The sequence below is a fragment of the Pezoporus flaviventris genome, unplaced genomic scaffold (genome assembly GCF_033815535.1).
Source record: "Pezoporus flaviventris isolate CSIRO_AGI_PZ_B2104156 unplaced genomic scaffold, CSIRO_AGI_Pfla_v1 ptg000015l, whole genome shotgun sequence".
In the NCBI taxonomy this organism is placed as follows: domain Eukaryota; kingdom Metazoa; phylum Chordata; class Aves; order Psittaciformes; family Psittacidae; genus Pezoporus; species Pezoporus flaviventris.
The window spans coordinates 9,211,692-9,229,809 of record NW_026892563.1 but is presented as its reverse complement, the minus strand read 5'-3'; the positions used below and the strand labels follow the sequence as shown (position 1 = coordinate 9,229,809).

At 38.3% G+C, this 18,118-nt stretch overlaps 1 protein-coding gene across 1 annotated transcript in view; it reads left to right on the top strand.

Annotated features, from left to right (window-relative positions):
• CFAP47 (cilia and flagella associated protein 47) overlaps positions 1-18,118 on the top strand; it is a 291,486-nt gene that overhangs the window by 132,681 nt on the left and 140,687 nt on the right. Inside the window, exons 46-49 of the mRNA XM_061454415.1 lie at positions 5,243-5,423; positions 15,249-15,445; positions 16,734-16,877; positions 17,934-18,107. Coding sequence (XP_061310399.1) covers positions 5,243-5,423; positions 15,249-15,445; positions 16,734-16,877; positions 17,934-18,107 — 696 coding nt within the window. The remainder of the gene's footprint in view (positions 1-5,242; positions 5,424-15,248; positions 15,446-16,733; positions 16,878-17,933; positions 18,108-18,118) is intronic.

Here is an 18,118-nt window from a genome sequence, read left to right as displayed (position 1 = left end):
TCTCAGTATCTCTCTTTGTTACTCTTTGATTTCTATTCCACCTTTCTACTCACTTCTTGAAGACCTAATTGTGTTATATAATGGATGGACAGAAGGAAAAATTGTTTCAGCTTGCTTCATTTATTCGCCTGTCAATCCATGGAATAACTAAATGATTGCATGCTTTCCATTCCTATTAAACTGTACATTTTACTCATGTTTACTTCAATCACATAGAAAACAGAAGTAAAGGTAGGCTATATTTTTTTAGTCAAACTATATATTCAGTAACATTTTCTATATGGTTTTACTTGACCCATCTATATGTATGGTTGAAAGTCCTAGCTATTTTTGTCGTGTTTTTTTACTGCTTCTTTTTCTTGCTGTAAGAAAAAAATATCTATTTTGATTCTTTTTAATAAGTAGAGTTACTAAAAAAAAAAGATTTCTTATATCTTTCTCATAAAATTATTCTTTTTAATATTCTAATATTATATTTATATTCTAATTTTAATAGAATTACTAAAAAAAATAAGAGTTTCTTATCTCTTTCCCGTAAAAGTTGCTGTGCACATCTTGTTTCTCCTGTTTGTGTTTTGTGCTAAGAGGTGTTACTACTGTGTGCAATCAGACTACAGGGACAGTTAAGTCGGAGGAACTTGGAAGTGGTCATTCAATGGAAAGGTGCAGGAATATTAGCTAAATCTTTATATCTCTCTTTTACTTATTTAGCTAGGTTAAAATCAGCTCATTAAACAGTTCTGCTGCAAAGAGAAATTTAATAGTTTATTTTAAAATCTTGGGCACTGAAGGACTCACTAGCAGCAACGTTAAGTACTTAATCTGCCATCTCCTTTCCTGTCTCCCCAAAGTAACCAGTACTACCAAAACAATCCAAAGAATTTGTTACAGGATTTTTTTTTTGGTGTGTTTTAACTTTGGTATAATCTAAAAAATATTTGAAAACAAATAGCATCAAAAAATAAACCAGTTAGAGAAGCTGAGTAGTGAAGAGATAGGAAGCAAGGATGCTAAAGCAATTGGAATCTAAAGATGCATATCTTGATATTTAAAGGAAAATCAGAAATTAAAATCACTAACCTCGTGCTTCTTAATTCTATTAGTAAATATATACAAGGCAAAAAACCCCAGACACTAAATAATATCCTGGGTGCATGCCCATTTATGGCTGTGAATTTTTTATTAGTCCTGAGTTTTATTTTTAAGTATACAATTGTGGGAATTTCTTACCTCTTGAGTATTTCATTAATTTAATTCCAACTAAAACATTTTTAGTAGTAGTAAAAAGAATATAGGATGGAACTCTGCCACTGTTAAGGTTGGGACTGGCATTTTTGTGAATAATTACAAAATACATTTTAAATGATTAATAAGAGAAAGCTGTAGGTGGAAAGTTTAGGCAAACAGATAACAAGGGAAGAAAAACATGGTAAGAAAGGGGAGAGAATGTGGAAGAAGAACATAACTTGTTTAGATTGAAGTTGCTAATGGTAGTAAATAGAGGAAAGTGATTAAAAGAAGGAAGGAAATAACAGAATAATGAGAATTCACATGGGTATGCAGGGGGAGTTGCAGTTAGTGAAGTGAAATTCAAAATAACATGCCTCATTTTCCTTCATCATAAATTGATGAATAAATTAAACCCAGTTTCTAGATACAAGGCTCTTTCTTCATAGTCAGAGATGCTAGTAACCTCCTTGTATAATTACACATTGCATTGGGGAAGGGAGAGAAGTCCTGTTCTGCAGAATCACTAAAGTAAAGCTTGCACTTGCCTCTGTGTCCAGATGTGTCCTCATAGTTAAACTGTAAAAAGTATTTAGGCTCTATTTTGCCTTCCTTCAAATCCATGGCTTATCATGGACAGCAGATCTCTGTGCCCACAGCCATATTCTAGATGTTAGGACATTGTGCATTTTCTTTCTGTCCTGCTGTCCATAGGACTAAGCAGCACTGAATATTTTATTTTAGTAAATCGTGGTGGTACTAATTGTCTTTGATCAATGGAAGATGAGCAGAGACCTTGTGCACTCAAAGCTGTGGCTTCTGCTGCTTGGCTGATGTGACAGAATCTCATCCCACATCTGTCCAGCTCTGATCTTCAAAGTCTGCTCTTCATAGACACCCATGTTTCAAGGATTTTGTGGTCTTCTATGTGATTATGGAAAAATTGTAAGTTAAGTTTGGACAGTTTGCTTTTTTAAATTTTAGAAAAAATCATAGTGTCCTTGAAGAGAGAAGATACTGTAATTAAAAAGTTACAAAGTTACATTAGATATATTTGAATTGGAATGAACTTTTCACAAAAGGTTCTGGGGTCAGATTTCAATTTATTGAGTTTATAAGTGGAACCAATGTCTTTTATATTGCATCGCTTATCTTTTGATATGGGATTAAGGGAAATGTCAAACATGGTTTATCACAGGGATTCAGAGAGATTGACATAATGAAATTATTTTATTCATGAGGAACGGTTTTAGAAGTTAATTCCTGAAAGGAAGTAATGGGGCTAAATTAGGATCTGGAAGGGATCTGCAGGGAAAGAGTAAGGTTCTTCTGCATTCTGTAATAGAATCTGCCATACTTTACGCATAGAAAGTGCAGGTGGTAGTTCTAAGAAAATACCTTGGAAAATCAATTGTTCTTTGAAAAATACCAAGTTTAATTCTGATGCTTTATATACTCTCCAGTCCTTTTTTGAAAAATTATTCTAAAAAGAAATTAATCCTGGGAAGTGAGTACAAATACTGTTGTTAACTGGTAGTAGCACTTCCCCACATGGAATGCCATGAACCATTACATTGATGAAGTATGTGTTGGAATATGTCTTATTGTAGCACAGCAGCCTTAGATCTGTAATTGATAATAAGAATGAATAAATATTAAATTTGATCTAACTTACTGCCATGAAAAATATTAAAAAATATAGCAGTTGCAACATTTATCTGAATTATGTTGGACATTTTCTCTTTTCTTGGAAATGTTGCCCTTTGAGGCAACATATTTTAGTCTTGTGTGTGTTTGTAGCATTTTTTTTCCCTTTCAAAAAGATCTAGGTTTTTCATTAAAAATGTTTTCCTCATTTACTCTTTGACAATGTACCAGGAAATATTTGATATTTTCATAGACTATGTAATACTAACCAGCTGTCTTTTTTCTTAACATATCTTTAAAAATGAGATAGCATGAACAAGGATCTTAAAATAAGTACTTCAGTTATTTTTTAGATCATAAGATATATCTTCAAGATAATTATAATTGAAGTGTTCAGTGCTCCACCAAAGGTCATCTTACAATCATTTTGTCAATTAAAATTTACCAAAACTTTTAAATCATGTTGGATTTTTATTTCAGTGTTGGAAAATAATCTAATTACCAAAACCATGTGTAGGTACAAATTTGTATTTGAATATACAGAAGGTCTAAATCAAATTTAAACTGGTAAATACATGTAATTCTTTAGGTTTGAAGCTTCCCAATACAAGTGAAAATGAAGTATCTTTTTCCCACTGCAAAGTCTTCTGTCATTTCAGTCCTATCAGAGAGAAATGGAACTTGCTATTAATATAGCAACTGACTTGATGTATTGATTTTTTTTTTTTTAATTTATCTTATGTGTGTGTATGAGCAAGCACTATCAGTGAACTTCCAGTCTTGCATGATAGAAATCATTCAACAGTGAGTCCAGGTTTTCAAGTCACATAACAAATCTTCTTGTTCCTTCTGTAGATTATATTTGCACTACACAAGTGGTGCATATACAGTAAAAAAACCCTTATTTAATGTTTCATTTCAATGAGTACTTTTTTCAGTCACATACATGTGTCCAGTTCTTTATAGAACAAGAATCATAAATGATTATTTGTTTTTACAGATTCCTAAATTCCAAATGTACTTTGTATTTAAAGCCATGTTGACATTTTTGATGGATAGATTAATGGTCAAAAAAAAGCAATGCAGAGTGTGGGTCTGCTTTATAAAACTGGAAAGGGAATGTGAGTTTTGTATTAAAAAAGAAAAAAAACCAAACCAACCGAATAATAGACAAGCCACCAACCCAAAGCAGAACTCCAGCCCAGTTGATTTGACCATATTACCCTTAATAGTAGTCCTTAAGAACAATCCACTTTCATTTTAAATTGTCTTTTTGAATTCCCAGAATGGATCTCCCTTCCTTGCCCCATTCTAATACCTACCATGATACCTGTTGTCCTGACACTATTTTAAACAAATAGAATAAACCAGTTTTCTTAGCACAAACTAAACTTTTCTGTAATTATCTTCTCCCTAGATTTGCTTCAAGATAATTCACAGCAGTCATTTGTTCCAAAGACTTTTCTATAAAAAAGATGCAACTAGTTTCAGATTTTAAATTTGTTCAACTTACAGTTAATCTTGAACATTCAAATTATATTGTGTTATTTGATTGAAAATGGCAATTTTCAGCAAGTAGGGTATTAAACCGTTGCATTATTTCTGTAATGCTATCTTACAGGAGTCAAATTTAGTTGATTAGGATGTTTAGATGACTTGTGTGACATGGTTTAGTGTGAGATGTCCCTGCCCATGGCAAGGGGTTTGGAAGCAGATGATCTTAAGGTCCCTTCAATCCTAACTATTCTATGATTCTATAATTTTCAGCTTGTCTTTACTGTGCTAATCCTTTACTAATAGGTGTTTTACTGTTGATTAGAAATGCTTTTTACCAAAGGGGGGGTTTATTTATCCCTAAAATTAATTATAAATGCTTTGATTTCTAAAATGTGTTGTGAATTTCAAAGTAGCAAAGTTAGCTCAGCTAACTATATAATTATCCTTCAAACCCAGAAAAATAATTTTTCGTTTTCATGTGTTTTATTATCCAGAAACTTTTATAAAGTAAAAGAGGAAAAATCTGTCTACATCTGATACAAAATGTGTTTTCTTTTCATCTTTATTCTCCCCTTTTCTTGCCTTTCCTGAATACTTTAAGGGACTGCACAGTGGTTTCTGGATAGGAATGGTTTTGCTGTAAACTTCAAACTCCATTTTTCTTAAACGAATGTTTCAGACACATGATGTCTAGCAAAACTATACAAGACAGTCTTTATTTAGAAGGATCTTTCAACAATTTCTATGTAACTTGCCAAATTACCAATATAGCTTTAGAATTACATATTTAGACCTGTATAATTTTAGATGTCTTAATCTGAAATTATTATGAGATGATTGTTCATAAGTATACATTATTCCTTCACTTCAGAGACATGCACTCCTGAAACCTCATAAATTCCCACCAGAGCTGAAGTATGTGGATTACAGTGTAGAAGTGAGTATGCAAGAATTCTTTGAGGTTCCTAAGAAGCTCTCTATTCCAGTATTGGGATCGGGCAGAGTTAATTTGAAAGTTCTATCAGGAAAAGACCTTTCACCTCAGAAAACAGGTAAGAATAGTCTTATATATGATGAATTTGTGGGTTGTTTTTTTTTCTTTTCACTAAAATAATCTGTGTTATGAAGGTTTTCCTGAATAGAATCAGAAAATTATCTTTCTCTCCATTCTACTATTTATCAAATCCTCAACCTTGTCTTTGTCATCATTACCTCAGTTCTCTTTTATTAGCTCAAAATAGCGCTTTTTACTTGCTCCTGGTTTTCTCAAAGGCACATAACCACAGGAGACTTGCTCTATAAGATCAATTAATTTGGTTTGTTTATCCAAGCTATCTTAAATTTGTGCTCATTTCTCACATCCTTTTCTCATCCAGCAGTGATCTGTGCTCAAATTGCACCATTTATACTGCATGTTGTTTCGTGTTTGCTTCTCCTTAGTCAGCCAGAGGGAGGTGTCAGCTGATTGTATGCTGTGTTCTCTGTGTCCCTTGTCAATGAAAAGTTGTACGCTAGCCTTCAGATTGATCTTGTCAACTTTAGTCAGTCTCTGTTGCCTCAGATTTTTCTAGTATCTTAAATTTGATTCTGAAATATTAATTGCTTTCTTTTTTTCTTGGCTTGATCCCTTCTTTGCTGGTTGATTATATATATATTGTTAAAATCTTAATTTAAACTTATAAAACCCTCTAGATTGCATTTCTTAAAAAAATGAGCAGCTGAGACAGCTGGGGTGGTTTAGCCTGGAGAAAAGGAGGCTTGGGGGGACTTTATTAGTCTCTCCAACTACCTGAAAAGAGGTTGTAGTGAGCTGCATGTTGCTCTCTTCTGCCAAGTAACAAGCAATAGGATGAGTAAATGGCCTCAAGTTACATCAGGGGAAGTTTAGATTGAATGTCAGGAAAAAAATATTTACCAACAGGGTGGCAAGCATTGGAACAGGCTGCCCAGGGAAATGGTGGAGTCAGCATCCCTGGATGTATTTAAAAGACATATAGATGTGATGCTTAGGGATATGATTTAGTAGTGGTCTCGGCAGTGCTAGGTTGACAGTTGGACTCAATGATCTTAAGGCTTTTTTCTAACCTGTATGATTCTATGATAAAATTTGTGTTAATATTTACCTGCTAAGGTATCTGTACATGATTATATCACAGCTAATGTAATGTTCCACAGGTACTGGATGACACAAATAATTTGGAGGTTTGTACTTAAAATATAAGTAGCAATTTTCTTGGCAAATTTAATAGTCTTGAATTCTAGTCAGTCCATCCATACTTTCATTTCATCACTTCTTGATCAGTAGAGTCCTTCTGTATCTTTCTGCAGTTCACTTCATAGAATCATAGAATGGTTAGGTGTTAGAAGGGATCATCTAGCTCTAACTTCCCTTTCACTAGACCAGGTTGCTCAAAGCCCCATCCATTTCTCTAACTGTCACTGGAACCAGTCATGTGCTTTCATGGTGCATGTTTGTCTTCAGAATCGGTGTATCCCTTGTGTTTTTTGTTTCTTTTCTGGAATAAAAATAAGGAATCTCTTGATTATTTCTGGCAATTCTTTTTGCTACAGATTCATTCTACTTGATTAGAGTATCTGTGCTGTAAAACATTTTAAGGTGTCACTAAGCATGTTTTTAGAAAGATGAAAAAGTTACTGCAGTATTAGAAGCAAGGCTAGCCTGATGAGTGACTACAGGCCTAGCAGTCAGTAGAAGCTGTAGAACAGATGTAACACAAGTCAATAGCTGAAACATTTCTTGAGTGACAAGATATATAAATCCTAGTTAAAATCGTTTTGTTATCAAGTTAAAAAGTAATTGCTTGTTTGTAATAATTAATTTAGAAGTGAACTAAACCCAGTCATAATTACACAGGGGATTCTTTGGATTGCTCTGTAGAAGAGGGAAATACCAGCTGGGGGAGAGAGCAAAATCTGTAGATGCAAATCTGAGAAAGACACAAGTGATCTCGGAACAAAAATTGTTAACTGGCCATATGGCAGGTCACTGTTGCTTAGCAACCTCTAAAATTATTTTTAAAGTTGGAATGTGAATAAACTTATCTGAAATTTTTAGAATATTAATTACTAAAATGTAGTGATGAAACCACATTATAGTGAGGAAGTGTTTTAGTGCTGGCTCACACTGCTTCTTTATCCAGCAAAGGGAATTATAAAAGTATCTGAAAGAGAGAAGTAAGCACTGGAAAGAAGTAAGCACTGGAAACTCAGAAACGAAATCATTCTACAGTGAACACAATCTTTTTGATACTTATTTTTTCTTACTAAGACACTTAAATAGTTACATGAGGGAACAGAAAAGTCAAGATGATGCAAAAAACTAAATGGCCTTTGGTAGTGAATTCAAAGAGGTGGTGAGTTAAAGATTAGCTAATAAGAAAAGCTGAGAAAAGCATCTGAAAGCACGAAAGCAAAGATGTGTTCAGCACAGAGACAGTCCCCGCTGATTCAGTGAATTTATTGTGCTAATGAGGAAAAAGGAATATTTACAGGCTCTTAGAAAATCTAATATTGTGACATAAGTCCCCAGGTGGTGTTCCTGTAGATGGAGGCAAAACATTGGTCTCATCTGAAAATTTTAACTTTATTATCGAAAGAAAAAGCAGTATTTTAACCATGGTGGTAGCTTTACTTAGGGTGGGAATAGTTGCTCCTCTGAAGAAATGACAGAGTGCTTAGATTTATGAAGAAAAACAAAGGTGGAACGAAGCTATCTAAAATCAATCCCTGGATCAGAATTTTAGTCTGCAGTAGCAGGAAAATTGTCTAGCCAATATTTTAAGACCTCTGCCAAAAGGGAATTAGAAGATAAAAATCAATGCCATTCAACACATTTTCCTATAAAATGGATCTTGTTAAATAACCTTATTACATTTTTGGCAGTATTTCAGATCTTAATACAGAAAAAGAGCACAACATGTTTACTTCTGATATGACATCCTGCTTCAAACCCAAACCATATACTCTTATAGAAATAAAATAATGCATTGGCTGTTTTGAAAAGTTAGCAAATTTTGTTAATTTGTTACTGCAGAGTCATCAGAAAGTGTGCCCTCAGGAACCAGTACTTGCTGGACAGTGTCAAGTACTTTCCATTAGTAATATGGAAGATTATATAAAGTGTATGTAGAGGTAACAGTGACCCAGATTTTGTGAAAAAATAGTTACTTGGAAATGCTAGATAGTTATAAACTACGTATTTTGGTATAACCAAACGTAATACATGTGGAACAGAGTTTGCATGCTAGTTAAGAGTCTTGTTTTGCGCATGGTTTAAGCTTAGCCAGCAACCCAGAACCACGCAGCCACTCGCTCATTCCCCACTTCCTCCCCCAGCTCCCGGAGGGATGTGGAGGAGAATCGAAAGAATGTAACTCCCACGGCTTGAGATAAGAACAGACCCGTAACTAAGGTATAACACAAAACCAATGCTGCTACCACCGATAATAATAACAATAAGGGAAGTAACAAGGGGAGAGAATACAACCGCTCACCACCCGCTGACCGATACCCAGCCCGACCTGAGCAGTGATCTAGGCTTTTGGGTAACTGCCCCCAGTTTATATAGTGGGCATGACATGCTGTGGTATGGAATACCTCTTTGGTTAGTTTGGGTCAGGTGTCCTGTCTCTGCTTCTTCCTGGCTTTCCCTCCTCCCTGGAAGAGCAGGAGACTCAGGAAGTCCTTGGTCAGAGTAAACATTGCTGAGCAACAAATAAAAACATTGGTATTATCAGCACTGTTCCCACGCCAAAAGTTAAAACCACAGCACTGTACCAACTACTAAGACGGAGAAAAATGACTGCTACTGCTGAACCCAGGACAGTGACTCAGTTCTGTAGAATAGTTTGTTAACATGCATGTGTCTAGTTTGGGGGTTTACCTCTTGTATTACTACTTGAATGCAACCCTCCACTGACTGCTGCCTAATTCCACATTCTCAAAAGCTCAACAAAGTGTTTTGATCCCAATTTGGTTTAAACTCTCTGGACGAAGCAGGTTTTCCCTGCAATGCTCATGAAACACAAGTGTCTCAATTCTGTAGTTTTAAAACCCTCAGTGAAGTATCATGTAAGAAGAACATGGAGCTAGGAGAGGATCTGGTTCAAGACAATCTTAAGAACCTGAATGTGCACAAGTCCATGGGACCTGATGAAATCCATCTGTGGGTCCTGAAGGAGCTGGCAAATGAAGTTGCTAAGCCACTGTCCATCACATTTGAAAAATCATGGCAGTCAGGTGAAGTTCCCGATGACTGGAAAAAGGGAAATATAACCCCCATTTTCAAGAAGGGGAAAATGAATGACCAAGGGAACTACAAAACAATCAGTCTCACCTCTGTGCCTGGCAAAATCTTGGAGCAGATTCTCCTGGAAGGCATGCTAAGGCACATGAAAATCAACAAGGTGCTTGGTGACAGCCAGCATGGCTTCACTAAGGGGAAATCCTGCCTGACCAACTTGGTGCCTTCTATGATGGGGCTGGGCAGAGAAGAGATTCAGAGCAGCCCTGTGGAGAAGGACTCCGGGGTGTTGGTTGAGGAGAAACTTGACATGAACCTGCTTCATTGTGTACTCGCAGCCCAGAAAGCCATCTGTATCCTGGGCTACATCAAAAGGAGCATGACCAGCAGGTCAAAGGAGGTGATCCTGCCCCTATACTCTGCTCTCGTGAGACCTCACTTGGAGTATTGTGTGCAGTTCTGGTGTCCTCAATGTAAAAAGGACATAGAACTGTTGGAACAAGTCCAGAGGAGGGCCACAAGGATGATCAGGGGACTGGAGCACCTCCTGTATGAAGATGGGCTGAGAAAGTGGGGCTGTTCAGCCTGGAGAAGAGAAGGCTGCATGGAGTCCTCACAGCAGCCTTCCAGTATCTGAAGGAGGCCTATAGGGATGCTGGGAAGGGACTATTCATTAGGAACTGTAGAGATAGGAGAAGGGGTAACCGGTTAAAATTTAAACAGGGGAAGTTTAGGTGGGATATATGGAGGAAGTTCTTTCCTGTGAGGGTGGTGAGGCACTGGAATGCATTGCCCGGGGAGGTTGTAAATGCTCCATCCCTGGTGGTGTTCAAGGCCAGGTTGGACAGAGCCTTGGGTGAGATGGTTAAGTGTGAGGTGTCCCTGCCCATGCCAGGGGGGTTGGAACCAGATGATCTTAAGGTCCTTTCCAACCCTAACTATTCTTATTCTGTATGCATAACGTAGCATAGCTTTCTGTTGTATTCTGTTCAGTTCCATTCCATTCTCTCCTGTTCTATTCCATTCCATTTCATTCCATTCCATTCCCTGCACTCACAAGGAGTTGTACAATGAGGAGATCCTTATTTACCTGAAATGCCAGGGGAATTTCGCACCAAAAGCACTTTCAAAGACACAAATCAGAACGGTTACAGGTAGAAAGAGTATTTTATTTATTTCTAAGTAGTTATTTGGTTTAGTTTAGCTTAGTTAATTTGAGTCTGGTTTAGTTTAGACCCTTCACTTTAGCTGAAAGAACCCTCCCTTGCAGCCTGACAAAGGGAAGCCAGGGCAGGAGTGGTGCCGTGGTGGTGCGAGAGTGGTGCAAGAAGAACCCGGCCAGCAAGGGCCATGGAAGACCTGACTTGGGGTGGTGCTCAGTACTCCAGAGGACAGAAGGCTGCCTCCCCCTGGATGCGGGGCACGAGGGCCAGCTGCGTGGAGCACGAGCAGCTGCCTTTGGGACACCATGACCCAAAGGAGCCCCATGAAGGGCCTGTGCTCGGCTGCAGAGGAAGGCAAAAAAACCCAGGCACGCTTGCTAGTCCAGCCTGGGGGGAAAAAAGCCCTCCCCCCCCTCGGCTGCAGGACATGAGGGGCCACCTTCATGGAGCATGAGCACCAGGCAATAACGCAGCTGGAATGGACCGAGGAGCCCTGACAAGTGGTCATGCTCAGTGCTCAGAGGAAGGCAAAACCCCCCCGGGGACCGGTGCCAATCTGCCCCGGGGGGAAATTCCTTCCTGACCCCAGTGCTGGCGATCGGCTTCTCCTTGAGCATGTGAGCAAGACCTGCTCCCGCTCCACACGCTGGTTACTTCTCTAAGGGAACAAGGGGACACTGGCACTGCTTTTTCTGCTTCTACCTGAAGCCATCTCAGGGGCTTCCACCAACAGCAAAATGCCATTGGCCTGATGAATCCTCGGAGCACGAATCCTTCCTGTGCTTGGCAGTGGGAGCTCCAGAGCCCTGGGGGAGGGCACTGAGCCACCTGTGCATCCTTTTTCTTCTGGCTACTGCCACTCTCTCCCCAGGAGGTGAGGACGGCGAGCTCCCTGACAACTGAAGCAGGATCCCTCGATGATGCTTTGAGCATGGCCCCTCCAGGAGCTGGAACTGCAGCACAGAACCTCCTGCAGCTTCATGCAGCTCCAGGTGTTCCTTCCCTTAACCCCTCACACAAGCAGTTCCCCGGTGCCCAGGAGATGAGGACAGCCAGCTCCCCAACCAGTGAAGCAGGATTTCCATCCATTCGATGAACTTTGAGCGTGGCCCCTCCAGGAGCTGGAACTGCAGCACACAATCTCCTGCAGCTTTGTGCAGCTTCAAGGGTTCCCTCCATCAACTCCCTCCCAGGAATTCCCCCCTGTGCCCCAGGGACTTTCTCTGGGATGCCCTCAGGCTGCCAGCTCTGTCCTGGTGGCAGCACCAGGCACTCTGGCAGTGGGACAGAGGAGGGCACTGGACTCATACTGCCCCAGAGCATTGTGATGCTGCATGGCCGGGTGCTGGCACTATGACACAGGGGTGATGGGGCTCCTGCAGCCCTGCCCACTGCAGCCCTGCTGCTGCTGCCCCTTCACCCAGCATCCCTTGGGGAAAGGCGGCCCTGAGGCAGTGCCTGTGCCCAGGAGGCCCAGGGAGATGTCCCTGCCTGTGGTGGCCACCCCCTGGGTATTGCTGTGAGGTGTCCCTGTAAATAAATCTGTATCTTCAGACTGTATCAGTAAAGTCTTTTATACCATATACAGTCATTTGACTGTGGGAGTTCCAAAGGTGAAAGGAAAGGGGTTTGGGTTCCATCTGCATGAACTCGGCAGAAACGTAGAGAGCATGCAGCATTTCCTCACCATTCCTTATCAATACACCAATTGGCATTTGCTACTACACTGCCTATGGTGAGGTCTTCTTCTTGGAAAGAAGTGAAGGGTCTGGTGTCTGTAAGAAGTTTATGGAAATTCTGAAACAAAATGTGAAAAACAAACCACAGTAATTTTCCAGTACTAGAAAAACAGCAGAATGCCTAAGGACACAGTCTAATCCTCAGCCCAGCTCTGTTTCATAGTGAGATTGTTAGGGACCCTTTGATCTCATCTGTGCTTTGAAACACACCTTGAAATACTCCCATCGTCTTAAAGGTCTTGATAATATGCAGAATGTATTCTGTAATTCTTTGCTACATAAATATTTTGGTATGTAAGATCACCACATCAGGTAGCACAGTGATTGTTCACCATTGTCTCAAATAGGATCCTTAAGAGCTTTAGGGTGTCTGAATCATAAGAAATAGCCTGGGAGATAATTCAGTCCCTCTATGTAGCTCTGGAGAAGGGTAATTGCCAGTAAAACTTTAGTACTTTATAAACCAAAGGATAACGGAATGAGCATTTAGAAACTTGTGTTAGGTATAATTAACATTGAAATAAATTGCCTTTTTCTTAGTGGTATGGTATTAAAGATTGTAAAGGCTAAAATTTGAAGTGGTATTAAAATAATGGCTTATTAAAGTAAGCAACAGAGAAGTAGCATCCAAAACCAGATCATGCTTCACCAGAATAACAAGTGGCTGCTTTCCTTGGATAAAACATCCACAGAAATTCTTTGACTGTCTAGGCTCATCTATCTCTAAATGTGTGTGTTTCCAGAACAAAACCAGTACAAGTCACACTTGGTTTTAGCTAATGGATTCTATCCCTTTGTTTTCCTGTCTTTCTCCCACCCCCTTCTGTAAGCCCTTACTAGTCAGAGAGTCATTCCTTTTGTGGTTAATGAAAAAAGTAAGCTATAACATTAAAGATAATGGAGATATTGTGGTGTGTTGAGTAAAACTACAAACACAAGGAGTGGCTGCCAGTGCAAATTAAAAGGGCCATAAGCCTGTTAATATTAAACTGTAAAATCATAGATCATAGAATGGTTTGGGTTGGAAGGAACCTTAAAGATCACCTAGTTCCAACCGCACTGCCATAGGCAGAGATACCTTCCATTAAATCAGGTTGCTCAAAGCCCCATCCAACCTGGCCTTGAACACTTCCAGGGATGGGGCATCCACTTCTCTGGACAGCCTGTTCCAGTGCCTCACCACCCTCACAATACAGGATTCATTCCAAATATCTAAATCTACTCTCTTTCACTTTAAAACCATTCCCCTTTGTCCTGTTACTACCTGCCCTTGTAAAAAGTCCCTCTCCAGATTTCCTTTAGGCCCCTTTTAGGTACTGGAAGACTCTCTAAGGTCCCCTCTGAGCCTTCTTTTGTCCAGGGTGAACAAGCCCAACTCTCTCAGACTGTCTTCACAGAAGAGGGGCTCCAGCCCTCTGATCATCTTTCTGGTTCTCCTCTGGACTCTGGTCCATGTCCCTCTTATGTTGGGGACCCCAGAGCTGAACACAGTACTCCAGATGGGGCCTCAGGAGAGCTGAGTAGAGGGGGAGGATCACCTTCCTCAACCTTCTGGCCACACTTCTTTTGATGCAGCCCTATAACCTAGGGTAAAAGTTTTACTTATTACTATACAGTTCTAATAAGGTATGCCTGCTCCTATGTTTTGTTCTTGTCAAACTTGTCTTTTCTATTCTGCTTGCCTTTCTTTCTCAAGAAAGCTTCAACTTCTAATGAAATCGGGGAAAATTAAGAAGGGTTGTGATAAGTTTTTCAGCAACATAATCAACATAAAGTGACTGTCACAGTGCATGGATGCCCTTTGATATAGAACAGAATTTAGTAATACTCATGAGTATTATTAAACAGAATTACAGCCATTGTTGGGGCTATTATTAGCTAAATACACTGTATTGTCTCTGATATGTCTCATGGTAATTGTTGACAAAATTACACTAACTACTATATTAAAACTGGAGGAAGTCCAGAGGAGGGCCATGAGGACAAGGGGGCTGGAGCACTTCCCATATGAAGACAGACTGAGAAAATTGGGGCTGCTCAACCTGGAGAAGAGGTTAGATGGACAACTCATAGCAGCCTTGCAATATCTGTAAGGGGGCCTACAGGGATCTTGGAGAGAGACTCTTCATCAGGGAATGTAGTGATAGGACAAGGGGTAACTTAAACAGGGGAGACGTAGGTTAGATATAAGGAAGAAATTAATTACTGTGAGAGTGATGTGCTGAAACAAGTTGCCCAAGGAAGTTGTGAATGCTCCAGCTCTGGCAGTGTTCAAGGCAAGCTTGGATGGGGCTTAGAACAATCTGATCTACTGGAAGGTGTCTCTGCCCATGGCACGGGGTTGGAACTAGATGATCTTAAGGTCATTTCCAACCTAAACCATCACATGATTCTACAGAAGCATGTATGCTTTTTGTTTTTTACAAAAATTCATATGCAGTAAACTTTTCTATTGGATTTAATAGATCTTTTAAAGGCACTTCTGTCTGTGCTCTACTAAAACCAATAGAAAAGAATGTTTAGATGCTTATATATACCTTTTTTTAAAAGAAAAAATAACAATTTGGTTATATGCTAACAGTCCTAAAATTCTACCGTTTGCTTTAAATTGTTGCATGTACTGCTGAGAAGCAGTACTTTCTCTAGATTCTGCTTGTGAATTGTCTTTCTGAAAAGCTTTACAACATTCTGATTTTGTGGTTTTGTTTTTAGATAGGAGTGATACAGTTGACCTTCCTATAAAATTCAGTCCTCGGTATGCCGGTTGCTACCACTGTCAGATTCTTCTGAAGTCCTCCTCTGATGTTCGTGTTTATGAGATTGAATGTGTAGTGAATACAGACAATGCTGAAGCAGAGCTTGAATTTCTAACTCCAGCTTACCAAGCAGTGATTCAGAATATTCCAATTGTAAGTTCACTTTACTACTGGAAACTAAACTAAGATTAAAGATTTTAAAAAACTAGACTCTGGATCAGTAATGTTAAAATTTACAGTTGTAAAATGCACAAATGCATATAAATGCTGACGGGAGTATTATTACTTAATGTTCATACTGGGCATTATATAAAGCTTGATTGTAAAAATAGTTTATGGCAATTGTTAAAGTTTTATGTTAGTTTTATGGGCTTATTTCTAATGTTTCACTTCTGTCCTGAGAACTGTTAATCTGCTAATAATGTTATCACATTGAAAGTGAAAAATTAGTTTAATCTAGGGAATAAATGTCTTCTTTATGGAAAAAAAAGAGAGATTGAGAAGCAAAATAGGAGAACTAGATTACATACGAGTTTTAAAATATAGCAAGTATAGGCAATATATCATATATAGCTTTATCATGTCTATTTTTTATATGAAATCCTTGACACATGAGAAGTAAGACCATGTAGTGAAGATACAGTGTAGGCTGGAATATCATCCCCTTTAGAAAATGATGCTCAAATTTTAGAGAACTTCTCCAACTTAAAAGAAAAAAAGAATTAAAAAAAAAAGAAAAAAAAGCTTAAGCTATGAGAGAAAGGGTAGAGAATCTTCAACAGATAAAAATGGTATAATATTTCCTGAGATTGGAACTATGGTTCCTCTCTCCCACCTTTTAAAACAGTAGATTAGCAAAGGCTGATGACCTGTCGGTTTTGAAATGGGTCAGGCTGGTTTTCAAATTGGTAAGGTTGTTCCTGATATTGTGAAGAAGAAAAAGAGAAAAAAAAAAAAACAAATACAATTTTTTGTTGCCTTTCTTCATCTTTCTTTTTTTTTCCTCAGGATGAGGATAGCAGCTAATTACTTTTTCCCCTACAAAGATGATGTCATTGCTATTACAGAATTGAAGACTGCAGTGATGGAAATGTTTTGAAAAACTGGGGCACATTCCAAACAGGCATTTGTGGTCAACTACTAGGACGTTTACCTCTTATCAACTAAGAATTAAGCATTAATCTTACGTATTAATCCAACCTTAGATATGCAATACTGCAGGTGTCATGCACTGCCATGAGGTGCCATGAGGTAGCTCTGATGACCACAGGTGGTTTTTAGTTTCTGAGATTAAGATAGCTGAGCTTGGAAGACTTTCAAAGAGAAGGTAAAGAGGAATGAGTACTGTGCTCTGATTTGGTGATAACTGCAAGTAAAAGCTGAAATGCATGGTAAGAGCTTTAAATGTGTAATATAATATACTTCTTCACTTTGATTTCAGAGTAACTTGTCCAGTCAGGACTGGAAACTTGAAGCAATTTTGGAAGGACAAGGGTTTTATGGGCCTCCTCTAATAAATGTGGGTCTGCATGAAACAGCTTTGTATCCTCTGACGTTCAAACCTGTTGCTGAGTGTGTTATAATGGTAAGAAGAAAATTAGTTTCAATGTTTGAAAAGGATGCTTCTATCAATGAAATTTACATCAGTGTCCAATTTATGAAAATGTTTAGGCAGTTGCTAATATTAAGGATCTATTTGAGAGTCAGAAATTGACAGATTACCTACTAGCTGAAGTAAAAAAAAAAATAAAGAACTAGCTTTGCAAAGCTTAACATTAGGAATGATGGATTTCCCTGCCACCCTTTATAATTTCTTCCTTTATCTGCTTTTCTATCAAACCCTCCGTTTTAATGAAAGAAGTTACTCTGTACATAAAAATATACATTCTGTTAATCTGAATGTAAATACATATGTGAAATTATATTTAATTACCTAAGTAATAAAGTAATAATCTTGAATATTTCTCATTGCATGTATACATCACAAGTGAATGTATGTGACGGCTATTTTGTTTCATAAACTAATTTCTATTACATGTTACACTGCTTAGCAGCTGCTTTTACCATCACAATAATCACTACTTTAAATACTAAAATGAACCGAGCAAAACCTAAGACAGCTTTAGCAAGGAGCAGTATACAATTTTTTTGCCTGCATATTAGCATGCATTTCCAACCAAATATAATGTGCTTTAGGAAACCAGTGTTATAAAACTATTAAAAGCACAGAGCCTTGAATCCTCTGATGACAAGTAATCATGAAGAACATTTCAAGGACAGATGGAAATGGTTGAGCAAAGTTCTATTTTATATGACGGATAAGTATGCATGGGAATATATTTTCTTGGATATTTGTTTTCAAGGAAGAAGCCAAGAAGTAGAAAATCTGGAAATATGAAGGCTTTGTATTGTTAATTTTCATAATTAAAAAAAAAACCACCACATTTGTTTATTTAGTTTTCTTCTCTGTTTAACAGCAGAGTTTGCTTAAGAGCTACAAAAGTCAATAGAAACACTTTCTTGTAAGCATGCTTTGTTATCTGGATTTAAGATTAACAAACTAATGGAGTTGATTTGCCAGCCAAAGGGGAATTTTATAATGCTGATTCCTTTTTTTTTTCATCTTATTTTTTTGTCATAGGGAAGGCTTATTTTGCGAAATAACACAGCTGGCACTGAAACCATCTTTAACCTTAAGGGAATAGGGAAGAAACCGCTGTCACAGGGCTGTGTTGTGATGGATTGCCAAGTGAAAAATGTCATTCAAAAAATTTTATGGGTACCCAATTATACCGAGCACAAGTTGATATACAAGGTAAATTTTTG